The 27434-nt window shown below is 41.7% G+C and overlaps 1 protein-coding gene across 8 annotated transcripts in view; it reads right to left on the bottom strand.

The window, feature by feature from the left end:
- FARP1 (FERM, ARH/RhoGEF and pleckstrin domain protein 1) overlaps positions 1-27434 on the bottom strand; it is a 356780-nt gene that overhangs the window by 137020 nt on the left and 192326 nt on the right. Inside the window, exon 1 of one of the 8 annotated variants that reach the window (XM_077158566.1) lies at positions 18878-19995. The exons of 6 other annotated variants lie outside the window; for them this stretch is intronic. In XM_077158566.1, coding sequence (XP_077014681.1) covers positions 18878-19015 — 138 coding nt within the window. In that variant the 5' untranslated portion in view covers positions 19016-19995. Of the gene's footprint in view, positions 1-6861; positions 6907-18877; positions 19996-27434 lie in introns of those variants that run through there. One more of the 8 variants, XM_077158568.1, reaches the window with a different exon arrangement.

Raw genomic sequence — 27434 nt, 5'->3', positions numbered from 1 at the left:
AAATGGGATTTCAATGAAATGGTGCATTTCAAGCCCCAGGTTATAAAGTCTTTTCTTAAAGTACAGGATCCTTGCGATCACCATTTTAATGATTGCCTCACTTTTATGTAGGTTTCATCAGTGCTGTAAGTTAACAGTTGGAGATCTGAAGGCAAGTGCATGGTATATAATCAAAGATATGGATACAGATCCCACATTTTAAATAATCTTGCCCAATTACAAACTAAATCTAGTAATACAGGCAGCCTACAGTGGAGGCACTGACCTTGGGTCCAGATGTCTATATTAACATAAACGCCATGTTTGAAATCATACAGATGTTCCTGAAAAACCAAAGCCAAGCAGTAAGAGCTATCTTTAAAAATAGATATCTCTTAGTCTTCTATGACTTAATAGCCTTGAAACATTAATCTATAGTGGCAACATACAGCAAGGGATGCATATCATTAAAAACTGACTGTGTTGCCCTCGATAGAGAGTTTGGGTTATTCAGAGTGACGGTATTCTATAAATAGTGCAAACTCATTAAATGCATTTTGTTCACATTTATAAACAATATCATTAGTCCCTAAAACAAATCAAGTTAAACTATCAAAGGACAAGAACACAGATTTGAAATAAAATTTCTGCCATGTGTTAAAAATTACACAACCCCCAAAGGAAGAAATAAAGTTAACAGGTTTACTAGGAATCGGGTAGTTGAATCTCAATTTCTGCTGGCACAGGCAAGAGAAAGGCCTGTTTTAAAAGTATGGGTTTTCACTAAATTCTTAGTTACTCATGCAGTATGACTTTAACCTATTTTAAACAATGATGCCACCATTCCAAGAGATAAGTTCATTAGAATCCACATATATATGTGGATATATGTTGGGTACTCTAATTTACAAAATTCACACTGCAAATTACATATCATTCCCTCTTCCTTAAAAGCATTTTTAGCCCAAATTTGCACTCATGCAGAAAAGAATTAGCAATGAATATGTTTGTAAAAGAAAACAAAAAAGACTAAATCTCTAAGTTGGAGTCCATGAGAAGTAATCTTCCCTTAAGGATACCATAGGCCAGGCTGTTTTTTCAGTTCCTTAGTATACAAGCATAAACAAAACACTATACACAAGCAACACACATGCATTTGAACGTTTCTTTGCATTTGCTTATTCATTACTAAGTGTTGTGAGGTATTTGTATCTTTATGCTTGATTTTCATTTATTTTTCAAAGCAGTAGTCTGATGACAGATTGCCAATGGAAAATTTCCAAAAGTATTTATAATATATTTAAGAGCTCCTTTTTAAACTCAATATGCCTCCAAGCCTGTCAGGGAAAACCTATAAATAGAGCAGCAATAAAACAAGTTTGTTTTCTCTACTGAGACGCCCTTTGGCTGTTTCAGGAATCAGGGACACAGTTCTTTCAGATCCTGCTGGTTTATTTAAAACAGGAGGCAGAACTCTCACCAGCATGCTGCTCTTTTCCCAAATATCTGGACCACTAATACTTTCTGTATGATAGCTCAATGAAGAACAAACCAGAAATGCTACAAATATTAAGATAAATATTCTTGACGAAGCTTCTGAGGATGCGTTCGAGAAGGTGCATCTCAGACTTTTCACTGCCTTCTGACTCATGCATGGAACTCCAAATTAAGGAACCTGATTCTGAGTTCACGGATAGGAGATGGATTAGCAAAACCAGAAGGACTATTATTTCTCCCTAGATTTCAATTTATAACCCTCAACCCAGAAGCCACCACTGGCTTACCAATGAAGAAGCTGGAATATTGTTTAGGAGATGGTTTGCTCCAAAATTGACCAGGCTGACCTAAATTTAATTAGTAAACCAATGAGTAAGGCAGGAGCCTTCATTGTTAGGTATTATGGATAACCAAGTACAAGAAACACCATATAAAAGAGAGTGAGCTGAAAACAAAGATGAACAGTTTTATTAATCAAATCAGTAGTAAGTTGATGTAAACATGGATCCCGTGGTGGTGTTAACAGAAAGTTAAATATATTTTCCTAGAATTACTGCTTTTCAATACTCAAGGAAAGATGAGCTGTTGAAACATAGGAAAAAAAATAATGTTGCTCCCATTTCAACATTAAATGCATAAATTCAGCAACTGAAAGACCCCTGGTGATTACCCAAACAAATTTTACATTAGAAAGGTGAAAAGCAGGAGGGAAGTTTCACTAGTTTTATTATAAATCTGACGACTAACTTCATGAAGTAGTTCATGAAGAAAATACCTGCTACAGCCTTGCTTAACAGGGGTTGTCAATAGCTACAATTTAGAGAATGATGATTGTCCAAGGTACATTAAATGCCTTATTTCCAATCCTCACAGCAATGCACAGCAATCACAGAGTGAGCTGCGATTCAGACTTGGATCTGCTCAACCCCTGTGAGCTGCTCTTTCCATAGCACACGCTTTCTCAGATGAGAGAATTATTAGAGATCTGTTATAAGAGTCATAAGAGTTACTGTGAGTTTCTGGAGTTGTCATAGACATGACAGAAATAACAAAAAACATGTTTAGGGTTGGGGGTGAGGTGGGACAGGTACTTCAAGGGCAACACCAGGAAAAGTGCAGCAAGAAATGGGAGCCACACTGTGCTGGTTTGAAACTGTCGTGCACCCCAGAAAAGCGATGTTCTGTACTTCTGATTTAATATTGTGGGGTGGGATCTTTTTTATTAAATTGTTTCCGTTGAGATGTGACCCACCCATTCAAAATGGGACTGGTTACTGGAGCCCTTTTGAAAAAAGTTTCAGAGGGAAATATTTTGGAAAAAATTTCAGAACTGACACAGACAGAGACATTTGGAGATGCAGAAAGAAAACACCCCAGGGGAAGCGGATTGAAACAAGAAGCCAGAAGAGAAAGCTAGCAGACTTTTCCAAGCTGATAGAGAAACCATAAACATCATCAACCCCTTCTTGAGTCAAGGTATCTTTCTCTGGATACCTGAGTTTGGACATTTTTATGCTGTAAATTTGTAACTTAATAAATTCCCATCATAAATGCCAACCCATTGGGGATGCAAATGAAGCTCTCTAGTAGAATTCTTGCCTGACATGCAGGAGACCAGGTTTTGTTCCCAGACCATGTACTTCTCAAAAAAAAAAACAAAAGTTCAACAAAATGGTGCTGCAATGATGGGATACTCACATGGAAAAAGAATGAAATGTGACCCGTGCCACACAGCAAATAAACAAAAAAAGTCAACCCACACTTGATACATTGCACTTCCAGCAGCACTAACAAACTAAAACACAGGTATGTCTTCATGGTGTTCAACACAACCCAGATTTGATCTCAATCTATTCCTCCCACATGTGTAGTAGATCCCATCTACCAGATATTTGCTTCCACTGGAAAACATTTCTTCCTTTTCAATGGAGAAAAACAAAAGCATAATGGCAAAAGGTCCAAAGCCTTGAAATGACCTAATACTTAAGAAAAGAATGTAAAAAATGAGAAAAAAGGACCTGGATGTAGGAAGAAAGGAATGAGGTGGATGAAGCAAAGTTGACCTCAGGGTTGGATCTCAGAGTAGCTTCCTCAAAGAGAAATAGGAGAAATAGTGAAAGCTTGAGAGTGAGAAGTGGAAGGAGGGAGACAATGAGTTCAGTTCTGAAAGTGCTCTAAGGAAGCATCCTTGGCTATTTATGGGGTCCTTCTGCATAGAGGTAATTGCTGGTACATGGAGAACTAAGGGAAGATTTAGCAAGTAGGAGAAATAGGAACCAGCAAAGAAAATTTAACGTAAAAGATCAAATACATACTGCTAAGTATGACATAAGGAACGCAAACCAGGCACAATGCACACGTCAATACTATACATTCAGTTAGTCCAGATGCAAGCGAGCCAAGGGTGTGTCTGATAATGGAGAATGATTCTGATGTTTTAGCCAGTAGAATAGAACAGAATTGGAGCTTAAATGCTTAAGGTAAAGTAAAAAATTATAGAAAATGAGATTATAGCTCAAAGAGAATGACATTTCTAGAATAAAACATGTTCGACAGCATAACAGTCTGTCTTGAAAAGAAGTAAGCTGGCAGCTCTATCGGCATGTATTTAAGAATTTCTTTTTGTAGGCTGTATGGCGGGGGTCACATATCATTATTTTTTCATGTGAGTATCCCCTTACTACAGCACCATTTGTTGAATTTTTGTTTGTTTTCATTTGTTTGTTTGGGAATTACACAGGCCAGGAATCGAACCCAGGTCCCCCACATGGAAGGCAAGAATTCAACCACTGAACTATCCTCTACCTCTCTATTAGCATGTAAATACAAGACAGAAAATAAAGAAGATGCTGGCTTCAGAAAGAATTCTGGTCTTCCCGCCTCATGATGCTTTCTTTTGCTTCTCAAGCAACAGACACCAGTTCTTCTCTTCCTCTGGCTCTCTCCTTTCTGCTGGATAGGCCCATGGTTAGATATCTTTTTTTTTTTTTTAGAAAGTTTACAGTTATAAAATATAATATAGGGTAAGACACTCCGTGTCTAGATAACCTCCAAGTTGCCATCTAATACTAAGATTCTGTGATTCAGTGGGAAAACAGAAAATCAGTTTTAAAAATATGGTTCAAACAGCTGTGAAGGAATAGAACAATCTATGAATTAATGGGGATGTATATGCACATATGGAGTTCATATGTGTGTCCCTGCAAATCGTTTCCACAACAAAACTGACAGATGGCCTACAGATTACAATCTCTGATAAAGCTTTATCTTGTGGAAGACAGAAGGTTTCTTGACTGCCATTGGTGGAGGACTTCAAGTCTCTCCAGGTTTGTGTGTCAATGCAGTATCCTGGGCTGATTTTCACCTGCATCCAGGATCTAGGTCCTCCCACATCATCAAAGACACACACCTCCATAACACAACAGTGATGCCACAACTATTTAAAGAACACTTGGACAGGGTTACTGTGTTTTGAGGAAAGAATGTTACAAAAGGCTAGTTTAAATCTGTTTAAATTCTAAACCAGGTGACAGAATTGAAAATGTATTACATTAGACATCTGAAAACATATAAAGATTATAAAGGGAATGAAGGAAGGATAGCCTAGAGTTTGGGATTTCCCAGAAACTGAATTTGATTTTCCTTTATTCTGCCCCAGAGAAAAAGTAAAGGAAAATTTATTCTTTGACTTCTCTTTTCCAATATTTGCACAGACTATCAAATCAATTACTTTTTATGGTAAGAAAAAATTCCATATATTTTTCCCAGTTTAAAGAAAAATGTACTGCAATTACAGTCATCAAGTCAACAGCTAAAAGAAATCATCTTAAGTTTCTAAAAGGATGAAATTCTCAAGACATTTCCCATTATGTCATGTGTTTCATTTGCTCACAAGTACGAGTTACTGATTCTAATGAAATATTTTGCAATTCTATAGTGCATGAATACTGAAGGCAAACTATCCATCTTGCAATTACCATAACGTGAACTTTGTATCCAGCAGGTAGGTGTGTTTTTTTAAAATAGTATATTATTATGAAAAAGACAGATATCAAATATTTACAGGAACATGGAGCAATTGGAATTCTCAAACATTGCTATTGGGAGTGTCAGTTGGTACTACTATTTTGGAAAACCACTGGGTTTTCCAAATCTACTAAAGTGGAACATATGCACAGATGTAGCAGTTCCATATACATCCAACAGAAATTGCTATAATCACGAAAAGAAACAAAATAGTCCCCAAACTGGAATAGTTTCAGTTTCAGATGGCCACCCAATAGTCCATCATCAAAAGAATAAATAAATTGTAGTACATTTATCCAAGAATGAGAATGAACAAACCATTGCCACATTAGCTCAACTGGCTGAATCTCTCAAAGAAAATACTGAATGAAAAGACCCACACAAAAGAATATATACTTTCTGAAAATCCTAAAAAAAAAAAACAAAAAGAAAACTCAGGGCTCTAGCTAAGACTCTATGTATGGAGGTTTTACTTATTGTTTATTTTAAAGAAACTTTAAAACCTCCACATTGTTCCTAAACCAGATAAGCCCTGAAACTAACTCCAAGAACATCAACCACTTGCAGTCTCCCACCCCATGATGTTGACACCCATCCCTTTTCAACATGAAAAGTGAGAACAGTCATTGCCTAAATATCCATGAAGATTGAGAGAACGATAAAAGAAGAAGGAGGAGTTGTGACAGAGAAGTTAGGATTTGACAAATGGTTATCACTACTGAATCATTATATAGATATTTCTTTTTAATTTCTAGTATATTAGGAAAAGACAGAGGAAATTCTTGAAATTGTGGAATGTAATCCATTTGCTCTATAAGTACTTGTTAAACTGAACTACTTGTTAAACTGAACTTTGAAATTTATCACTTTTCTGTATATATTTCACAATAAAAATGTTTTAAAAAAGAATATATACTATATGATTCCATTTATCATACCAATCTATGACACTGGAAATCAGGATAGTAGTTGCCCTTGTAAGGAGGTAGAGGTATCACTGGGGAACTTCAGGAGGGTGGAAAAGTTTCTATTGCTTAATCTGGGTGCTGGATACATGAATGTGTTCATTTTGTGATCTAGATATGTTTCTGTAAGAGTCTGATCCTATAATAATATGGAGTTTTTAAAAAGTTATTGTTATAACAATATAATTCTCGTATCTGTATGACTACATGACACATGTTTCTAAAATGTGACAGACATCTAAGTCCCTGGATTATAATACTACTATTCAGGCTTCTGCACTGTAACATGGTATAGCTTTGAACCGCAATCCACCACACTGCCCTAACAATTTCCCTGCATGTGGGATCTATTCTAGGATATCCACAAGAATGCAGACACTCTCTTGTACATTACCTTAAAGTAGATGGCTTCTTCTTGTTGCATTCTTCTCTTCCCTCAAGTGTGGGGTCTGAGAGGAAGAGAAGAGGGAGGAAGAAGACCTAAGCAGCTGACGCTCTGGGGGTGTCCGTAGAGTTCATTCCCAAGCCTGGGGAAGAGTTAGCCCTAAACAGTGAAGGAGCTACTCATCCTATGCCACGTTATGGAAATCCTACTTTCTGTTAACATCACTTGGGAAAGGGAGATTAAAAAAAAAAAAGTAGATAAAAGCATAGAAGAGCCCTCAAAAGTTCTGACCCTCTACAGAAGCATACGTTTTTTTGAAAACTTTAATAAAAATCACAAGCTCGTAGAAATAAACTATGAATTTGCTTACTATACAGTAGCTATCATAGAATACTAAAGCAGCACACACTTGTCCTAGAAAACACAGAACTGGCATATCTGCTATAACATACAAAAGAAACTCTTCCTTACAAATGACTCACCAACCAGGCTGGGAAATCTTCATTATTTTCCAATGGTTACAAACAAAATGATTCAATTGGCTTCAACAGCATCCACTTCATATGAGTCTAACCAATTTAACTAAAAAAATTTCAGTCACCTTCATAGTGTCTCAAGAAAGAAAGTGTTAGGACATGCCATGTAAACAGAACTCCCAAATGCCCTCAATGACAGTTAAGAAGGCAGCCAAATGTCATGGCAGCCAATGTGTCAGTAAGTCTTCACTGGATGCCTAATGGCTGAAAGAGAGCTCGCAGAAGCACCCCGCGCCCACCACACACACACAACAGGGCTCTCACTGATTCAGCCCCGATGCTTCCAGGGATCTTCACTGGCCCAAATGCCAAAGGGGCAAGGGAACGGAGTTTTGAAACAGAATGATTGTGAAGGCAAAGGTTGTCAAGGATTCTCTGAAACATGCCTAAGGCATGCTCAACACATTTTGACCAGAGAAAATAAACCAATGAGTGTTTCGTTTTTTTCTTGACGATGATTTCTTCTTTTTGAAGACAGTAGAGCTCTGACAGGCAGATGAATAAAAAATAAGGATAAAAAAGTAAATAAGTAAATAATGGGTGGAGATGAAGGGTAAAAAATTGGGTAGATTCTAATATTATGATCAATGAGAGGGTGGGGTAAGAGATGCATGAGGCTTTTCTTTTTATTCTTTTTCTGGAGAAATGTAAATATCCTAAAAATGATCATGGTGATGAATACACAACTATGTGATGATATTGTGAGTCAGTGATTATACACTACAGATGGACTTTTATGCATGTGATGATTTCTCAATTTAAAAAAAATTTTTTTAAAACAGAGCTCTGTCAGGGCAACATTTCAAAAACAAACAATTTCCAGAAAATTTCAAATCATTATTCCATCAAGCTATTCAAGCTCGACTGACGAATCATGAATCTTGGCTAGCTAAAAATTTGCAGTTAAAAATTAAATATGAAAACTTTGAATACCAAGGTTGCCTATTACAAAATACATCTCCTATAAGGAGCAGTGGTTACAGCAAGAACTGTACTTTCCTTGTGAATACTGCCAAAATACACAAGCTGGATTCAGTGTGCCAAGATTTCCTCATGAAAATGGGATCCCCTTCATGAAAGAGTGGGTGATGAAGTACGAGAGTAACATGAACTTTCTTTTCTTTCCAAACCACAAATTAAAACACAAAGAAAATCAAGGGCCACCTAAAACCAAGTAAACATTTTTAAAACAAGCAGAAAAGCCACTATCAAAAATTTTGAATTTAAAAATGAAATAAAGTGAAGGATTATTTAACCTAACCCTTAAATTAGAGCTTAACAGCATTTTTCCCTAGTGTATTTGATGTATTAATCAACAAATAAAACTGATCAGTGCACAAATCTTTAGATATAGTTTACCTGTGATGAAGCTGAGAAGGTATACATACAATTATAAAGACAACTAAATTCTATTCGGGCTCTCAAAGATTTAATTGCTCTGAAGTTACATTCTTGGTATAGGATTTAAAAAAAAAACCATTAACACTCAACAAAAAGACAAAATTACAGGATTCTGGAAATACACACTGAATATTCTAAAGAGGGAGAGGTTTTTTCCCTCAAGAGACTGAAGTTAACTACCAAATCGTATGTAAAAACCCGTTTCTTTGTATGCTTTGTAATCTTTTGTTGAACACTGGATATTTTGATATTTTAATATGTGATCACTGAGATTTAGACTCTGAGGCATCTGTTCCGTAAGTTCCAGCTAGTATTAAGACACAAGAAAATGACAAAGATTTTCTTGAATGGGAGGAGCTAGAATGACAAAGATTTTCTTGAATGGGAGGAGCTAGTCAAAAGAAAAGAAAGAAACACCTTTCCCAGTCTTTGCAGATTGACCTGTGGAAGTGTTCTCCTTCAGGGCTTATCCATACCCAGTGTTTAGAGAACAGCTCTAGGGAAAAGGGAAGGGGCCTCTCCGGTCTTTTGTCTACATCTCTGCTCCTGGGCTTGCACATTTGGACATAGGACAAACTCCCCCACACACCCCAACCCTTACTTGGATAAGAAAAGTCCCCTCCTCCCTAGGAAACCACTCCTCATGGCCAATCACTGCACTGTAAATCCCGCAGCCAGCGATGCCTTGGCCCAGGCAGCAAGACTAGACTGCTCTCCCACAGGGTATGGTAGTAAAGCTCTGTGTATCACTTTCTACACGGGGTAATTTCCGGGATGGTGAGACCCTCAGGCCACCACCAGACAAATGGGGCCAGACATATATGCTTTCAGTATGTGCACCAGGGCTTCTAGAAGCGGCATCAAGCATCTCCACCGAGAGTGCAGGCTCCATGCCCAACCAGCAAGGGGGGTGGAGAATCTTACCTCTTTTTATTATTTTTTAACTGTTTACAAATTATTATTTATTGTTTTTGTCATTTCTAGATCTATCATCGCCTATAAGACAGAAGAAATACCTTTACAAGTGCTGGTAAGTAGTCTTTGTATGACAGGAAATTTTGCTATGTAGACAGGAGAGACTGTTAACATTAAGGAAGATACTGTTTCTCAGAAAGGCCTGTTTTCAGTAGTAGTAAACTGATTTGGGACTGTTTCTAGCACCATCTGTTAGTAGCTTCATGATATCTTTTTTTTTTTTTGGACATAATTTTAAATTTTTTTATTTTTTTCTTGGGATATCTTCACCTACCATACAATCCATAGTTGTGTATCATCACCACGATCATTTTTAGAACACTGGTACTTGTGCTGGTTTGAAAGGAAGTATGCCCCTTAAGAAAAGCCATGTTTTAATATAAATCCCATTTCATAAAGGTAGAATAATCTCTATTCAGTACTGTATGTTTGAAACTGTAATGAGATCATCTCCCTGGATGATGTGATCTAGTCAAGAGTGGTTGTTGTTAAACTGGATTAAGGGACGACATGTCTCCACCCATTTGGGTGGGTCTTGATTGGTTTACTGGAGTCCTATAAAAGAGGAAACATTTTGGAGAATGAGAGATTCAGAGAGAGTGACACTGCAAAGCAGAGAGTCCACCAGTCAGTGACCTTGGAGATGAAGAAGGAAGACGCCTCCCGGGTTGCTTCATGAAACCGGAAGCCAGGAGAGAAAGCTAGCAGATGACACCCTATTCTCCATGTGCCCTTCCAGCCAAGAGAGAAACCCTGAACTTCATTGGCTTTCTTGAACCAAGGTATCTTTCCCTGGATGCCTTTGATTGGATATTTCTGCAGACTTGTTTTAATTGGGGCATTTTCTCAGCCTTAGAACTGTAAACTAACAACTCATTAAATTCCCCTTTTTAAAAGCCATTCCATTTCTGGTATATTGCATTCTAGCAGCTAGCAAACTAGAACAGTACTACTCTAGAAAAAGAAATTAAAAGAAAAAGAAAACCCTCATAGATCCTATACTTCTTACCCCACCATCTTATTGACTACTAGTATTGCAATATACCCCAATTTTAAGACTTACAATAGACGTAGGTTAACTAAGAGAGTGCAGTATTGACAGTGATACATATATATCAGTTTTAACTCTCAGGGTTTGTTTATTATATTCATATTCATATTAGTTCATATTAGTGAGACCATGCAGTATTTGTCCTTTTGTCTTTGGCTTATTTTGCTCAAGATAATGTCCTCACATTTCATCTGCATTGTTGTTGCATGCATCATGACTTTATTCCATCTTACAGCTACATCATATTCCATCTTGTGGTCTATACTTGTAGTATATACTGTAATATATACCCCTGTGTGTTTATCCACTTGTCCGTTGATGGCTATTTCCACCTCTTGGCAATTGTGACTAATGCTGCTATAGACACTGGTGTGCACATGTCCATTCATGTCCCTCCTTTCAGTTCCTCCAAATATATACCCAGTAATGGGATGCCTGGATCATATGGCAATTCTACATTTAGCCTCTTGAAGAACCAACAACCTGTGTTCCAGAACAGCTGCAATATTCTACATTCCCACCAATAGTGAATGAGTGTACCTATTTCTCCACCAACAGTGAATGGGTGAACCTATTTCTCCACATCCTCTCCAGCACTTGATGTTTTCATTATGGCTTTGATTTGCATTTCCCTAATAGCTGGTGTGCTGGTTTGAAAGGATGTATGTTCCCTAGAAAAGCCATGTTTTCATAAAGGCAGAATAATCCCTATTCAATACTGTATGCTTGAAACTGTAATCAGATCATCTCCCTGGATGATGTGATTTAGTCAAGAGTGGTTATTAAACTGGATTAGATGATGATATGTCTCCACCCATTGGGGTGGGCCTTGAGAAGTTTCTGGAGTCCTATAAAAGAGGAAACATTTTGAAGAGCGAGCATGATTCAGAGAGAGCAGCACCACAAAGCAGAAAGTCCATGAGCCAGTGACCTTTGGAGATAAAGAAGGAAAACGCCTCCCGGGGAGCTTCCTGAAACCAGAAGCCAGGAGAGAAAACTAGCAGATCATGCCGTGTTCACCATGTGCCCTCCCAGTTGAGAGAGAAACTCTGTGTTTGCCATGTGCCTTTCCACTTGAGAAAGAAACCATGAACTTCACTGGCCTTCTTGAATCAAGGTATCTTTCCCTGGATGCCTTTGATGGGAAATTTCTATAGACTTGTTTTCACTGGGACATTTTCTCAGCCTTAGAACTGTAAACTAGCAACTTATTAAATTTCCCTTTTTTAAAAGTCATCCCGTCTCTGGTATATTGCATTCTGGCAGCTAGCAAACTAGAACAGCTGGTGAAGTTGAGTAATTCTTCATAGATCTTCAAACCATTTGTATTAGTTAGGGTTCTCTAGAGAAACAGAACCAACAGGGAACACTTGCAAATATAAAATTTATGAAAGTGTCTCACGTGACCGTAGGAACGCAGAGTCCAAAATCCACAGGGCAGGCTGCGAAGCCGATGACTCCAATGGATGGCCTGGACGAACTCCACAGGAGAGGCTCACCAGCCAAAGCAGGAATGGAACCTGTCTCCTCTGAGTCCTCCTTAAAAGGCTTCCCATGATTGGATTTAGCATCACTAATTGCAGAAGACACTCCCCTTTGGCTGATTACAAATGGAATCAGTTGTAGATGTAGCTGACGTGATCATGACCTAATCCTATGAAATGTCCTCATTGCAACAGACAGGCCAGCGCTTGCCCAATCAGATGAACAGGTACCACAACTTGGCCAAGTTGACACCTGTCCCTAACCATGACACCATTTGTATCTTTTCTTTGGAAAAATGTCTGTCCATGTTTTTTGCCTATTTTAAATTTGGGTATTTGTCATTGATCAGTTGTAGGATCTCTTTATATATTCTGGATATTAAATCCTTATCTGATAAGTCCTTTCTCTCCCATTGCCTTTTTACTTTTCTGAAAAAGTCCTTCGATGTGCAGAAGTGTTTAATTTTGAGGCAATCCCATTTATCCATTCTTTTATTGCTCGTGCTTCGGGTGTAAGGTCGAGGAAACCACCTCCTGTCACGAGATCCTTAAGATATTTCCCTATATTTTGTTATAAACCTTTTAAGGTTTTAGCTTTAATGTTTAGGTTTTTGATCCATTTTGAGTTAATTTTTGTATAAGGTGTGAGATAAAGATCCACCTTCATTCTTATGGAAACAGATATCTGGCTCTCTAAGCACCATTTGTTGAAGAGGCTGCTCTGTTCCAGTTTGCAAGGTGCCGGAATGCACTATCCCAGGAACGGGATAGTGCTTTTAAAAGGGGGACTTTATTAAGTTGCAAGTTTACAGTTCTAAGGCCATAAAAATGTCCAAATTAAGGCACCAGCAAGAGGTTACCTTCATTCAAGAAAGGCTGATGAAGTGTGGGGTTTCTCTCTCAGCCGGAAGGGCACATGGTGACGTCTGCTAGCTTTCTCTCCTGACTTTCTGTTTCATGAAGCTCCCCCAGGTGTTCTCCTTCTTCATCTCCAAAGGTCACTGGCTGAGTGGGTTCTGTTGGTTCTGGTAGCTCCCAAGATCCTACTGTTAGGTCGGGGGAATGGGGAAAAGCACTGCAACTGGAGCTGTGGAGGCTGTGTCACCCCTCCCAACCTGACTTCTGGAACTAATGAACTGCCCCTTCCTGACGTCACCTGACCCCCATCCTTAAAAGCTGCCCGTGACGAAGCCCACATGTGCACTCACCTCCCTCCATCTTGGGTTTGGTGAGTTCTGCCCGGGAGCGCAGAAATACCCCCACCCACCCACTTTATATTTCCTGGTCTACCTTTCTTCTTTCTCACCCTTTCACCTCCTAAACCTTTCATCTGGTGCCGAAACCCAGGAGAGGAGCGCGGGTGCCGCCTGCCTGGCCAAGGGCACCCCGGACTCCTCTCTCCTCCTTCCTCCACATGGCCAGCAACAAGGGATCCTTCGGCCGCCACTGCATCCACCACAGATTGGGTAAGTTCCTTCCCTCCTAGCCCTGCTGCCGGGTCTCACCGTTCCAAAGGCCTGTCCATTAATTACTCTCCGAAAATTGTGAATTCACGTCAGGTTTTCTTCCAAAGGCTGAGGTGAATGGGGATGCCCGCAAGCCTCATCCCCTTTTTCCGGGACTCGAAAAGCTGTGGGGACGCCCCGCTTCTCGTTTCCCTCCCAAATTCAGGTCCAAGACCTGAAAGGACCTCAAACCAGGGTGAGACGTCCCCTGGGGAGACGAGCCCTGCTCGTAAGAGCTCCGAGAACTCTCTCGGGGTGTTGGGACGCTGACACCCCCTGGGCCAGTCCTTTCTCCTTTGAGACCCATCAGTATGGGCAGCAGGTCCTCTCTCATGGGTCTGAGGATGGGACTTTCAATTTTAATATCCTTATGAATCTCCACAACTTTTGCCAGAGGAATGACAAATGGGCCGAAATTCCTTATGTCCAGGCTTTTTTCCTTCTGTGCTCCCGTCCCTCCCTTTGTATCCTCCTCTCCCTAGCCCTACCCTCCCCTCCTTCCAGCGGTGCTCCAGTCACCATCTTGCCTTTCCCTCCCCCCTTCTGCTTCGGCGACATCTCAGTCGTCATCTTCTCCTTCTCTTCCTCCTTCTGTTCTGGTGACGTCCCAGCCGCCATCTTGCCCTCCTCTCTCCCCTTCCGCACCAGGGGCACTCCCGCCGCCATCTTGCCTTTCTCTTCCTCCTCCACCGGCGGGGCTCCAGCCACCATCTTACCCCCCTCTTCCTCCCCCCACCCAGGCAGCATTCCAGCCGCCATCTTACCCCCTCTTCCACCCCTGCTCCGGCAGCATTCCAGCCGCCATCTTACCCCCCTCTTCCACCCCTGCTCTGGCAGCATTCCAGCCACCATCTTACCCCCCTCTTCCACCTCTGCTCCGGCAGCATTCCAGCCACCATCTTATCCTCCCCTTCCATCTCCATCCAGTCCCCCACTGTCCTCAACAGCCTTGCCCTCCTCACCTATAAGCTCTCATACCTGCTCAAAGGACTCTTTACTGTCCACTACAGGAAGTTGCAGGACCTGAGGGGTGAGTTCGAGTACACACCCCTTTCTCCCTAGCTGACCTCTCTAATATTGAGAAACGGCTAGGTTCATTCTCCAGGGACCCAACCGCCCATACTAAGGAATTCCAATATCTAGCTAATGTCTACAATTTAACCTGGCATAACATTCATGTAATCTGCTCATGTAATCTAACTACAGATGAAATGGACCACATTTTCAGTGCAGCCAGGGCCCATGCTAACCAGGTGTATATAACCGACCACACCATGCCAGTAGGGGCCGAGGCTGTGCCAGGCCAAGAGCCAGGGTGGGAATATCAGGTTGACACTCCAGCGGGAAGGAACGGGTGGACTAGACGGGACAAAATGCTTACATGCCTCATAGCCAGCATGCAGAAAGCTTCAAATAAAGTAGTAAATTTCCATAAGCTAAGGGAAATTACCCAGGGTCCTGATGAAAACGCGGCTGCTTTTCTACACCAGCTCACAGAAGCCCTCTCCCAATATACCCACCTAGACCCCGACTCGGAGGCTGGTAAAACTGTTTTAGCCACACACTTTATATCCCAATTGGCTCCAGATATAAGGTGTAAACTTAGAAAAATTGAGGACGGTCTTCAGGCCCCTATCCATGACCTGGTAAACATGGCCTTTAAAATTTTTAATACTCGTGATGAACTAGAGAGGGCAGAAAAGGAATCCTGGGACTGCTGAAACGTGAATTTATAAACCCAATCCCTGATTGCAGCTCTGTGGCTCACTTCAATGGAGATGAAGCTGGCTATGACTAATCCACCACCAGGAAAGTGCTTCAAATGTGGCCTCGAAGGACACTGGTCCCACCAGTGCCCCAATCCTCGACCGCCCAAGGGACCATGCCCTCTCTGTGGTACAAAGGGACATTGGAAAAGTGACTGCCCCTCGGCGCCTGGCCGTGGAGGGGCCGTCCTTCCAACCCCTAACCCACCGCTAGCAGTCCTGGGCCTGGCCACCGATGACTGACAACACCCGGCCTCACCGATCCCAATCACCCTCGTCGAGCCCAGGGTAACAATCAAGGTAGCAGGTAAGTCCACCTCCATTTTAGTGGACATAGGGGTTACCTTTTCCATCCTCCCCTCTTACCCAGGTCAACTCCTTCCTTCCCAGGTCACGGTTATGGGCATAGACGGTCGTCCTTCACGCCCCTTAACTACTGGACCGCTTACATGTTTAATAGAAGGGTGCCCCATTATACATTCTTTCTTAGTAATGCCTTCTTGCCCTAGCAAGATCTTCTTGCCAAATTAAAAGCCTCAGTACACTGGATTAAAAAACCCTCAAACAAAACTTCATAGCAAGTGCCAAACTAATGTCACTATCCACAGCACCACCCATGATCCTAAAGAACAATATTTCGTGTAATGGAACTCTTACCAAGTGCCTTAACTCTATTGCCCCAGGACCATGCTTCCTGGTAACTATTGTTCCTCAACTGATCCTCTATGGGTAGTCTGAACTAACTTGGCTACTGCCCTCTCCTCACTCAAAAAGGGCTGCCTTTCTTCCTATCCTGGTAGGCATCAGCCTAACTGCTTCAGTCGCAGCCTCAGCTGCAGCAGGAGGGGCACTGGGACATGGTATTTTAACCTCTCAAAACTTCGAAACTCGACTACAGGTAGCCCTGGAATCAATGTCAGAATCCCTCTCCTCTCTACATTGCCAATTCATCACACTAGCCCAGCTAACTCTTCAAAATCAACGGCCATTAGACCTACTGACAGCTGAAAAAGGAGGAACGTGTATATTCCTACAAGTGGAATGCTGCTATTGTGTCAACGAGTCAGGTCTGGTGGAGCAAAATATTCAAACCCTAAACAAACTAAGAGACGAACTCTACCACAGAAAGCAAGGAACTAACTCTACCTTAAACTGGTTTTCTTCTCCCCGGGAAACATGGCTCCTCCCACTACTAGGACCAGTTATCCTAATCTGTCTCTTTTTTCTCCTAGCTCCCTGCCTCCTCAACTTCCTTCAGGGATGCATGAAGGAACTATCCCGGGGAGCAGTCAACCAAATGCTCCTACATCATTATCATCACCTGCCTTCCTCACCAGATTCCTACAGCCAGTCTCCCCACTCCCCTGGCCATGACTGTTCCGGCCTATAACGCCGCCCCATTATAGCAGGAAGTAGCCAGAAAGATCTCGGCGCCCTGTTATCACAAAAAGGCTGGAATGTTAGGTCGAGGGAATGGGGAAAGGCACTGCAACTGGAGCTGTGGAGGCTGTGTCACCCCTCCCAACCTGACTTCTGGAACTAATGAACTGCCCCTTCCCGACGTCACCTGACCCCCATCCTTAAAAGCTGCCCGCAACGAAGCCCACATGTGCACTCACCTCCCTTCATCTTGGGTTTGGTGAGTTCTGCCCAGGAGCACAGAAATCACCCCCCACACACACTTCAAATTTCCTGGTCTACCTTTCTACTTTCTCACCTGTTCACCTCCTAAACCTTTCACCTACTGCTTTTAAGTTGCCTTTTTCCTGATTCAGTGCTCACCCTTTTACTGCAATACTTTAAATGTTTTCTGGAGGTTTTAGAAAGATTTCTGCCAGTTCTTGCTGGTTGTTCAAAGCATTTGTCTGGGGTAGGGGGAATGAAGCCCTGAATCATCTCACTCTCCAGCTATGTCTGGGTGGAGCTATTATCTAATTAAACCCTGGAAACTATTAGGAAGCACGGGAGGAAGAAACTGAGGAACAACAGTTATCAAAGGGCAAATCTAAAATTTAAACTCAGGTTGCTCAACTCCAAAAGCCCTGGCTGAGCAGATGGTAATATTAGTTCCTGAGAAGTAATTATGTCAAACACTATTCTATTCCATAAGGTTTACAAACAGCAATGCTCAAACTAGCTACAGTTTTAACAACTGAATAGTTGAAATATGTTTCTGGCAATGAAGCCTTCCTTAACTGATTTCTTTGAAGAGTCAATCATTCATTGTACATAGCTAATTTCTCACAGCCTTCTATCTTAGCATTAGCATGTTTCTTTCCAGCAGTAGCAGCATATAATTTTTCCCCCTGGAATTTTCTTTGAGTGTTCCTGCTTTAGCTTACGTTACCCAAAGAACATGAAACCATAAGAACCTTGGGTGGATTAGCTGGGAACTTTTGTTCTTTCCTTAAAGGTGGCTTTGATTCATAGAACATTTTTCAGGACCAACAATTTCTAAGTGTGGGTTTACCTTTACACTTTGCTAAGTAACTCAGGTTTGCTCCAGTCATGTGAATGAGAGGTCTTTAAGTATTGACCGTGGGCCAATAAGGGTCTTTCTTGATGATGCTACACAAACAAATGGCATTATCAGTTGAAGCTACTGGAAAGCAAACCAAAAAGGTATAAAATGATCAAAAGAGGGAAAGAGGTTCCCTTGGTCCTGCTAGGTGAGAGCTGGTGAACATCTGTAAGAGAGGCTCAGCATTTGACTTTTCTGACAGCATTATTGGAGGATGTATCTGAATAGCTGGCTGAATTAGCACACTCACATATGCTGGCTTTCAAAATACAAAGCCATAGAATCCCTGTTGGAGGTCATGGAAAAATTGTGGTAATGGATGCTGGTGGTAGGAGGACACTATGAATGCCAGTAACACCACTGAATCATATATCTGAATGCAATTAAATGGCGATGTTTTAGGTTGTATATATGCCACTAAAATTAAAAATTTTTAAAAAGTTTAAATACACAAAGGGAGTCACAGAAAGGTTAAGAACACATTCCTGTCACATAAGCCAAACAAGTACAATTTCTCTCAAATACTGAGACACACTTGCAGGAGGCACCTACACTTTTCCAAATCCAAGGTGCCTTTTAGGAGGAGAAGGTCAGCTCCAGTTTTGCATTTTAAACATGCAAGCCCTCTGGAGATGAAGGGCAGGGGGTGGGGGACTAAAACTGAACCCTCCAGCGATAGCATTTGAGTTTGCCTAAACATGGACTTCCCCCGGCAGTTCATATCAACCCACAGAGGATTCACCCTTTTGGTGACTCTCTAGAAAGGGGGACAAGAACAATACTCACATTTCTTAGAAGATAATTATTGGAGAGGTTCTGAATAATTGGCTGCTGTAAGGCAGTTCGTAATCCGAATTCCAAAGAATCCTGAAGATGATCTAGCAAGCTAAGGTGGATACAGGAAACCATGGCATATCTGTTCATTGTTATCTAAGAAACCTCTTTAGCTTCCACATCAGACTGGCGTCAGATGTCAAGGACAAAAGAAGTGAAAAGAGAACAGAATACATGTGCTCCTTTCCATCTCATTCTAGTCTTCTAAAGTGATTTTAAAAATTCAGCCTCATGTGGGATAGGGAGGTATTACTTCCAAGTGGTGACTGACAAGTTGAACACCACTATAATCAGACAAATACCTGGCAGGGGCAGGTGAGCTGACCTGTACCATTCCTGACCACACCTGGGCCAATCAGAGAACCTTTCCAAGAATTTGGAATTGCAATTGATAAGTCAAGAATGCTAGTCTGCAGATGAAGAGAATAAAATAGGCGCCTAAAATCTAGCTCCTGGGGAAAGAGAGGGTGTGTTTAGCTACCCAGACTTGGTTCTGATAACATCATAATCCCCACTGCATTCCATCCTTGGAGTCTGAGATAATTCTGCAGTGTTAGAATCAATTTAGATTCTCAGTTTAAATCATCTCAAAGTGGTTCCTCATTTTTAACCTTAGCCATTTTAAGTGATGCAGAAATACACGTTTAGATTTTTCCCCCTATCATATTTCCAGGAAAAGAATGCTGCCCCCTAGCTTTTCTTTTTTATTTCAGTGAATATGAGTATCCAGGTTTCAAAGATAAACAAGACTTGGATTAATATTTTAAAAGATTCTATAGCAGTGAATTATGACAAGTTATTTGAAAAACAGTAAGAATGAACTGACCCTGCCAAGTTATATGAATCGAGTTTTGTTGATGTTGTTGTTTTAGCATGTTCTACTGTGGATTTGGATGGAGAAAAGTGGAGAAGTAAATGGAGACTGGGAGCTTATTCTCAATTTTACATAAAGGATCGTATTCTCCCCTTTCAAATATTTTACTAATTATTTAAAAACTAAGTTCCGACATGCATCTGAAGACATATGTTTTATATTTTACAGATACATAAATGAAACACACACACACACACACTTTCCACATACAAAAACAACAAGGTAGGTAATAGCAAGTCTATCAAGTACTCCTTAAAACTGGAGGCAAGGGCAAATGGTGCTAAAGGAACAGGACAGATGGGAAAAGAAAGGAAAGGAAGGTGAGCAGGGTGACAGCAGAAGCCCCAGGGGAGACCCCAGCCCTGCTCTCACCAGCTCACCCTCGCAGCCTGTGAGAACCAAGACCTGACAGGGAAAGTGCCAAGAAGACCAGGAAAGCAAGAGCCATTGCAACTGGCAGAGGCTGGAGAACCCCAGAACATCTGGCCTGCCCCACCCAGCACCCTTGCGGTCTCTTGCCCCAGGACTAATTTTCTCCCTGGTGAAATGAGATGACAGTTTTGATGGGATCCACTGAAAACTCAAATTGCATCTTTACTTTCATTAGAAAACAAGTGGACAGGAAGCAAACAATCATCACAATAGCTGAAAGGGTCTTAGAGTATCAGAAGGAGAATTTTGTCTTAAGAACAAATTTCTAGTTCCAAATACATTTAGGGAATCAATGCCTCCAGATCGAAGCAATGGAAAGACCATCGCAGATGGGGTCTAAGCTTTTAAATCTCTCTTTCTCTGGCACAATGTGGGTTCTCTCTGGTAACAACAGATTTACTTTATGCTTAACTTTGGTCAAAACAATGATCTACCTTTCTTGAGGCAACAGTGGGGGATCAGGAGAGGGGGCTAGAAGCAGGCAGAAGATATACTGCCCCCACGTGCTCAGAATCAGCTGCTTGTTTACTGAAAGGGAGCACTGCACTTACCCACAGAGTTTCTCCTACAAAAACTGTAATAGTGGGGGTATTTTTAGAATCAGCCTTAAAGGTTTTCCTTCTTAGGTTTACCAACCTAACAGAACATTTAACAAAAATAGAGTGGAAAGAAAACATCTAATTTCTTTCCAGCCAGTTACAGTTCAGATCTGGGAATGATTTCTTCACAATGAGCCTACTGATCACATGTGCTCAAATGTCAGGCCTAATCTAATCAGCAGTTAGAAATCGCATTTGTGGGTACCAAAATGCAACTTAAGGGCCATTTCAACTAAGTCTCCCAATACTACACTTGTTGGGGAATATTCCACATGCTTGAAATGTGATCTTCTGGAATCAGCTTGCTATGAATGGAATTTTATTGGGTTACCTGATGAGACTGGCACTGAGGCAAATGGTGACTCAAAACACTTGCTCCGGTGGGAAAGGAAGAAGCAAGGATGAGATGAGATGAGTCTATCTTGGCGGACTCCAAAGGTGGGAGAGTCTATCTTGGCGGACTACAAACGTGGGGCTCCCGGGCTGGCTGCACCCTCCATGGCGATGGATCTCATGTGTGAATAGGAGGGGACTCTGACTCTGTTTCTGGAGGGCAGATAGCACCAGGGGTTTCAGGGGGTCTCCTACAGATAGAGTGCAGTTTGCCACATACTGGCTGTGGACCTTGGGCATGTTCTTTAGCCTCTTTGTGCCTTTGTTTCCTCACATGTATAACTGGGGATAACAAAAGTCCCTGACAGCAGAGTTCTCCTGGAAGTTAAATATGTTTTCACAACAAAGAATTCAGAAGGGTGCTAGCTCCTAGCAGGGGTGTTGTAACTGTTAGGTTTTATCATTCATTAATGGTGCTAAGACTGTTCTTTTAGGTGGTCTGTCTGGTTTAGGAAGAGGACAACAGCCAGAGACTAGGGTAGAAGGGTGCCTCGGGTATGGGGTAGTTGGTTCCCACCAAAGGGACAGGACTTTCTTCCAAGAGCCAGTCTAGACTGCTGAAAGGAAACCACAGTGGTGGCCTTGTCGTAAAAACTAGGCCAAGATAGAAAGATCCAGGGATGGTCTTTGGGCCCATGGACACAGAAACACCAGGCTCACACCCCGAGTATAACAGTCCTAGATCAAACTCCACAAGGGTGGAATAAGTAAGATGCTGCTTCTCTTACCTCGAGTTCAGAGCCCAAGAGAGGTGAGTCTGCAGAAGCAGGCTGAGAAGGTGGGTGGCAGGCAGGCAGCTGTGCAGTGTGTTTGGGACACAAAGGTGATGGGTAAGGGGGCCGCCTAGGGCCCACACCTTCCCTGCCAGGCTGGGCACTCCAAGTAGGGGATCTGGGGCTATTGCATCTGCCCAGAGATTTCACCTTTCCACCCTCTGACCACCCAGAGGGCACCTCTTTCTTATTCACACAGTTGTGCCAACCAGTCTGGCACCTTCCTGAGACAGGGGTTGACACAGATCCTGAATCCGGTCAAACCCTGACACAATGAGGACTCAATCACAGCCACAAGAATCAATAAAATCCAACTGAAATTGTTTAATTTTGTAGACTGTTCCCCACACTCTCCATGCCCATTACATATGGTTACATTTCAGTTTTATAACTGGAAAGTGCCGGCTATACTCGGTAGCAGGGATGGGCCTGCATTTGCTGAATATCTGAAACTATTTAAGATCATTAATGGCATTAAAGGCTGAAACATGTAACGTTCCAAGAGCTATTTTACTCAAGGATAATAATTATGACTCAAACGTGATGCCCAAATCGGCTTGACATTTCTTACACCCCAACTGCTCGTACTACTGAACAGAAACTCTGAAAACCATGAGTGAATTCTAATTGTAGCGAGTCAAACATTAGCAGTAACCTTTACATTCCTTCTTCTCAGCAACATCCTGAAATGAAAGAAGAAAAACAAAGCAGATCCATATTACTGAGCACTTGTGCCACCACCTGCATTCATTTTAGTCGTCTCGCGAATGGCATTCTTCTTCAAGAGCGCACCGCACTTTCATTTAAGGCTTTGCCTTCTCATCTTTATCCACACACCACCCCGTTCTATAGTGGGAATGGACAGAACAGGTAAATCACTTGAGTTGTTGTCATCAGATGAGCCCTTGACCCTACACCAGTTGTATTAATAGAACATCTTTCCAAACATTTCATCCATAATTTGCAATCAATTGTTATTGTGCAACCATCTGAAAAGGCCCAAAGAGCCAGCAGCTCTCTCCTTTTCGCCATCTGCTGCTCTGCTCCTCAGCTATGGGGCTCTAAGCTTCTCTGTCCCCCTCACGTTGACCTGGTCCTTTTCCAGGCTTCTCTGCTCCAAATCTTCAAACCATCTGCTGTCTCCAAAGTGAGTCACCAGGAAAACAAAACATTTCTCTCACCAACACATAAAAACACTACATAAAGAAGGTCTGTTCCTCTCCCTTCCCTAATCCTATCCTTCGACTTCCATGAGGACGCCACAACCCCCAGGGAAGCTCCACCCTCCCAGACGCTGAGGCTGCAGGAGCTGCATTTTGCCTGTGGCCTAACAGCCTCACAAAGAGGACAGGCATTTTAAAGGCATGGCTGGGGGCAAGCATCTCCTGAGGGAGTCCTCACAACCACTTGTTTTGAGATTTCAGTAAAGCAAATACTGCTGTCATGTCAAACGATGTGGGATTCCACCACAGACTTCTTTTTTTTTTTTAATTTAAAACATTCTTTTATTGTGAAATATAACATATGCATAAAAAAGCAATACATTTCAAAGTACATTGTAACAAGTAGTTACAGAACAGATTTCAGAGTTTGGTATGAGTTACAGTTCCACAATTTCAGGTTTTTCCTTCTATCTGCTCCAAGACACTAGAGACTAAAAAGATATATCAGTATAATGATTCAGCAGTCATACTCCTTTGTTAAATGCTGTCTTCTCTGTTATAGCTCTTCTTTCTCCTTTGATCTTTCTCCCTATCTTTAGGGGTATTTGAGCTATGCCCATTCTAACTTTTCATCTTGGAAACGGATGTTGATAATATAGGATAAGGGGATGGAACTAGTTGATGTTCTGGAGAGGCTGGCCCCTCTGGGTTTCAGGACTTATCTGGCCTAGGAACCCATCTGGAAGCTGTAGGCTTCTGTAAAGTAATCATAGTGCATGGAACCTTTGTAGAATCTCAGATAAAGTCCCAGGTATTCTTTAGGGCTGACAGGAAGGATGTTGGTTCAGGTTTGGCAAACCATGGCAAACAGCAATTAGCTGAAGCTTTCATAAGAGTAGTCTTCATAATAGTCTCTGGAGTCTATTTGATCTCTCTCAGCCACTGATATTTTTCTTTGTTACATTTCTTTCCCCACCTCTTGGTCAGGAAGGATTGTCCATCTCATGGTGCCAAGGCCAGACTCATACCCAGGAGTCATGTCCCACATTGCCATGGAGACTCACACCCCTAGAAGTCATTTCCCACTAGGGGGTAGGTTCTCTATTTAAGCTGTCTGTAAACTGCAAAATTAACAATGATATTTTCTAGAGCACACTACCATGTAGGACAACACTGTCACTTAACATTGTATTAACATGATTAAGTTTGTTGATGGAAGAACAGCAAGAAAAAATTCAGCATTTATTGAACATCACATAGCACTAGGTACTTTATATGCATTACCTTGTCTAATCCTGTAGCAGTAAGCTTCAGAGTGAGGAATTATTCTGGAGAGTATTTAATTACTATCAGTTCACTTCATTAACACTGGGATAAAAACACCTGCCTTGGAAGTTTAATTTATTTTGTATTATCAAACCAAAACCACATACAGACATGAACATTCTTACCATACAAACATTCCGTATTATATAGTGTACAATCAAGGGCTCACAATATCATCACATAGTAGTATATACCTCAACATGATCATTTTTTAAAATATTTGCATCACTCCAGAAAAAGAAATAAAAAGAAAAAAGAAAAACTCACACACACCATACACCTTTTTCCCTCCCTCTCAGTGATCATTATTAGTATTTCCATCTACTCAAGTTTTTAACCCTTGTTCCCCTATTTTTTTCTATACCTCTCTTACCACTCCCTTTCATTGTTCACTAGTATTTCAATCTACTTGATTTATTTTAACATTTGTTCCCCCTATTATTTATTTATTTTTAATCCATATTTTTTATTCATCTGTCAGTATCACAGATAAAAGGAGCATCAGACATGAGGTTTTCACAATCACACAGTCACATTGCGAAGGCTATATCATTCTACATTCATCTTCAAGAAACATGGCTACTAGAACACAGCTCTACAGTTTCTGGCATTTATCTCTAGCCTCTCTAATACACCTTAAACTAAAAAGGGGATATCTATATAATGCATAAGAATAACCTCCAGGATAACCTCTTGACAATGAAATCTCTCAGCCACTGCCACTTCATCTTGTCTCATTTCTCTCTTTTCCCTTTCTGTTAAGAAGGTTTTCTCAATCCCTTGGTGCTGAGTCCCAGCTCATTCTAGGATTTCTGTCCCACATTGCCAGGGAGGTTTACACCCCTGAGAGTCATGTCCCATGTAGAGAGAGGGAGAGCAGTGAGTTTGCTTGCTATATTGCCTGAGAAAGAGAGAGGCCACATCTGAGCAACAAAAGAGGTTCTCTAGGGGTGACTCTTAGCCTAATTTTAAGTAGGTTTAGTCTATCCTTTGTGGGGATAAGTTTCATATGAACAAACCCCAAGATTGAGGGCTTGGCCTATTGATTTGGTTTCCCCACTCCTTGCATTGAAGTGCTTTTGAAGTTTAAACAAAATAATGCACTGTAGCACCCAGCAGAGTACTTAGTATAAAGTGGGCTCCAGAACAAGACCTTTGGTTCCTTTCATTTTCCCTGGAAGGAGAATGTGAGTTATACAACTGCTCTAGGATTCAAGCCAGGGTCTATCCACTTCTGCCTGGCTCTAACTGGCTGTGTACACACTTCCACCTCACCATATAGTATCCCAGACCCAAATTAGTCCACCGCATACACAAGAAAACTGTTGCTGAAGGAGGCTTGATAACCCGTCCAAAACCTCAGGATAAAGAAAGGAAGGAGCCAGATGTGCACCCTGCCCTTAAGTCCAGTATCGTTTCAAATCATCAAGAACTTCAAGGCATGTTCTTCTTACGAATATTCTTTACTAAAATATTAGAGTTTTCTAGTTTGCTAGCTGCCGGAACGCAACACACCAGAGACAGACTGGCTTTTAATAAAAGGGGATTTATTTCATTAGTTCTTCAAAGGAAAGGCAGCTAACTTTCAACTGAGGTTCTTTCTTATATGGGAAGGCACAGGGCCATCTCTCCTGGCCTTCTCTCCAGGCCTCTGGGTTCCAACAACTTTCCCCAGGGTGAATTCGTTCTGCATCTCCAAAATCCTGGGCTGAGCTGTGAGTGCTAAGATGAGGTATGCTAAGCTGCTTGGGCTGTGCTACATTGCACTCTCTCATTTAAGCACCATCCAATTAAGTCAAACGTCATTCATTGCAGCAGGCATGCCTCCTAGCCGACTGCAGATGTAATCAGCAACAGATGAAGTTCACCTACCATTGGGTCATGTCCACAGCAACAGAACTAGATGCCATCACCAGGCCAAGATGACAAGTGAATCTAACTACCACATGTCCACCCTTTGTCAACTTGGCAACTACACGCTTCACCTTAAACGATATTAAGGTGAAAAAAAAAATTCTCTTCTGGCTGTGGACCTGTGAATCTCAAAACAAGTTGTCTGGTGCCAATATGCAAAGGAGGGACAGTCACAGGATCCATAGGGAGAAACTGGAAGGAAAACCTGCAGGGCAAACACCATTGGATTTCAAAGTCTGAAAGTCATTTATCCTTCAGCTTTAGAAAGTGGCAGTCCCACCCTTTCTAAGGGCCTATGCAGTGGCCCACCTCTTTCCAAATCAACCTCGGGGAACAATGAGGAGACCACCTTTTTCTCAGCTCCACTCTCTCCAGGCATCAGGGCCACCCCCCTGGGCTCTCTGCCATTTCTGGGGCACACGCTCAACCCCTCCATGTGATGGCAGCCAGGCTCTCCCTAGTCCCCCAAGGAGCATGCTGTATCTTTTCCAAGGCTAGAGGCTGCACAACTCTTCCACTGCAATGAGGTGGGAAATTCATCCTCTCCCTTCAGGGTAAACTCACCCTCTCCATGTATAACCTCTCCTGGCCGAGGTTTCTTGGCTTCAGACCCGAGCATCCATGGTTCTCACTCTGCAAACTCCAATTTGTCCCTTCGTATCCCCCTTTGTCCAGATTGTCAGTGGTTCCAGTTACACCAACATTCTCTTCAAGCATTCCAGGACTTCTCCATCATTCTCTCTTCATAGTTCCTCCAAAATCTTCCCCTTAGCCATCCAAAACACTCGTCCAACAAATCTGGTATTTGCACACCACAGCAGCACCCCACTCTCCAGTACGAAATCTGTTCTAGTTTGCTAGCTGCTGGGATGCGACACACCAGACACAGATTGGCTTTTAATGAAAAGGAGATTTATTTCGTTAGTAAAGAGTATGGAAGCTTTGGGGGGGGGGGGAGGTGGGAAACAAAATATAAGCAGTGATAACAGGGATGCTGACTGGTTCTTTGCCTTGTTTTTTTTTCTTTTACTCTTT

The sequence above is a fragment of the Tamandua tetradactyla genome, chromosome 4, assembly GCF_023851605.1.
Source record: "Tamandua tetradactyla isolate mTamTet1 chromosome 4, mTamTet1.pri, whole genome shotgun sequence".
Taxonomy (NCBI): domain Eukaryota; kingdom Metazoa; phylum Chordata; class Mammalia; order Pilosa; family Myrmecophagidae; genus Tamandua; species Tamandua tetradactyla.
The sequence above is the reverse complement of the archived record's forward strand: the minus strand, read 5'-3'. Positions and strand labels throughout refer to the sequence as shown.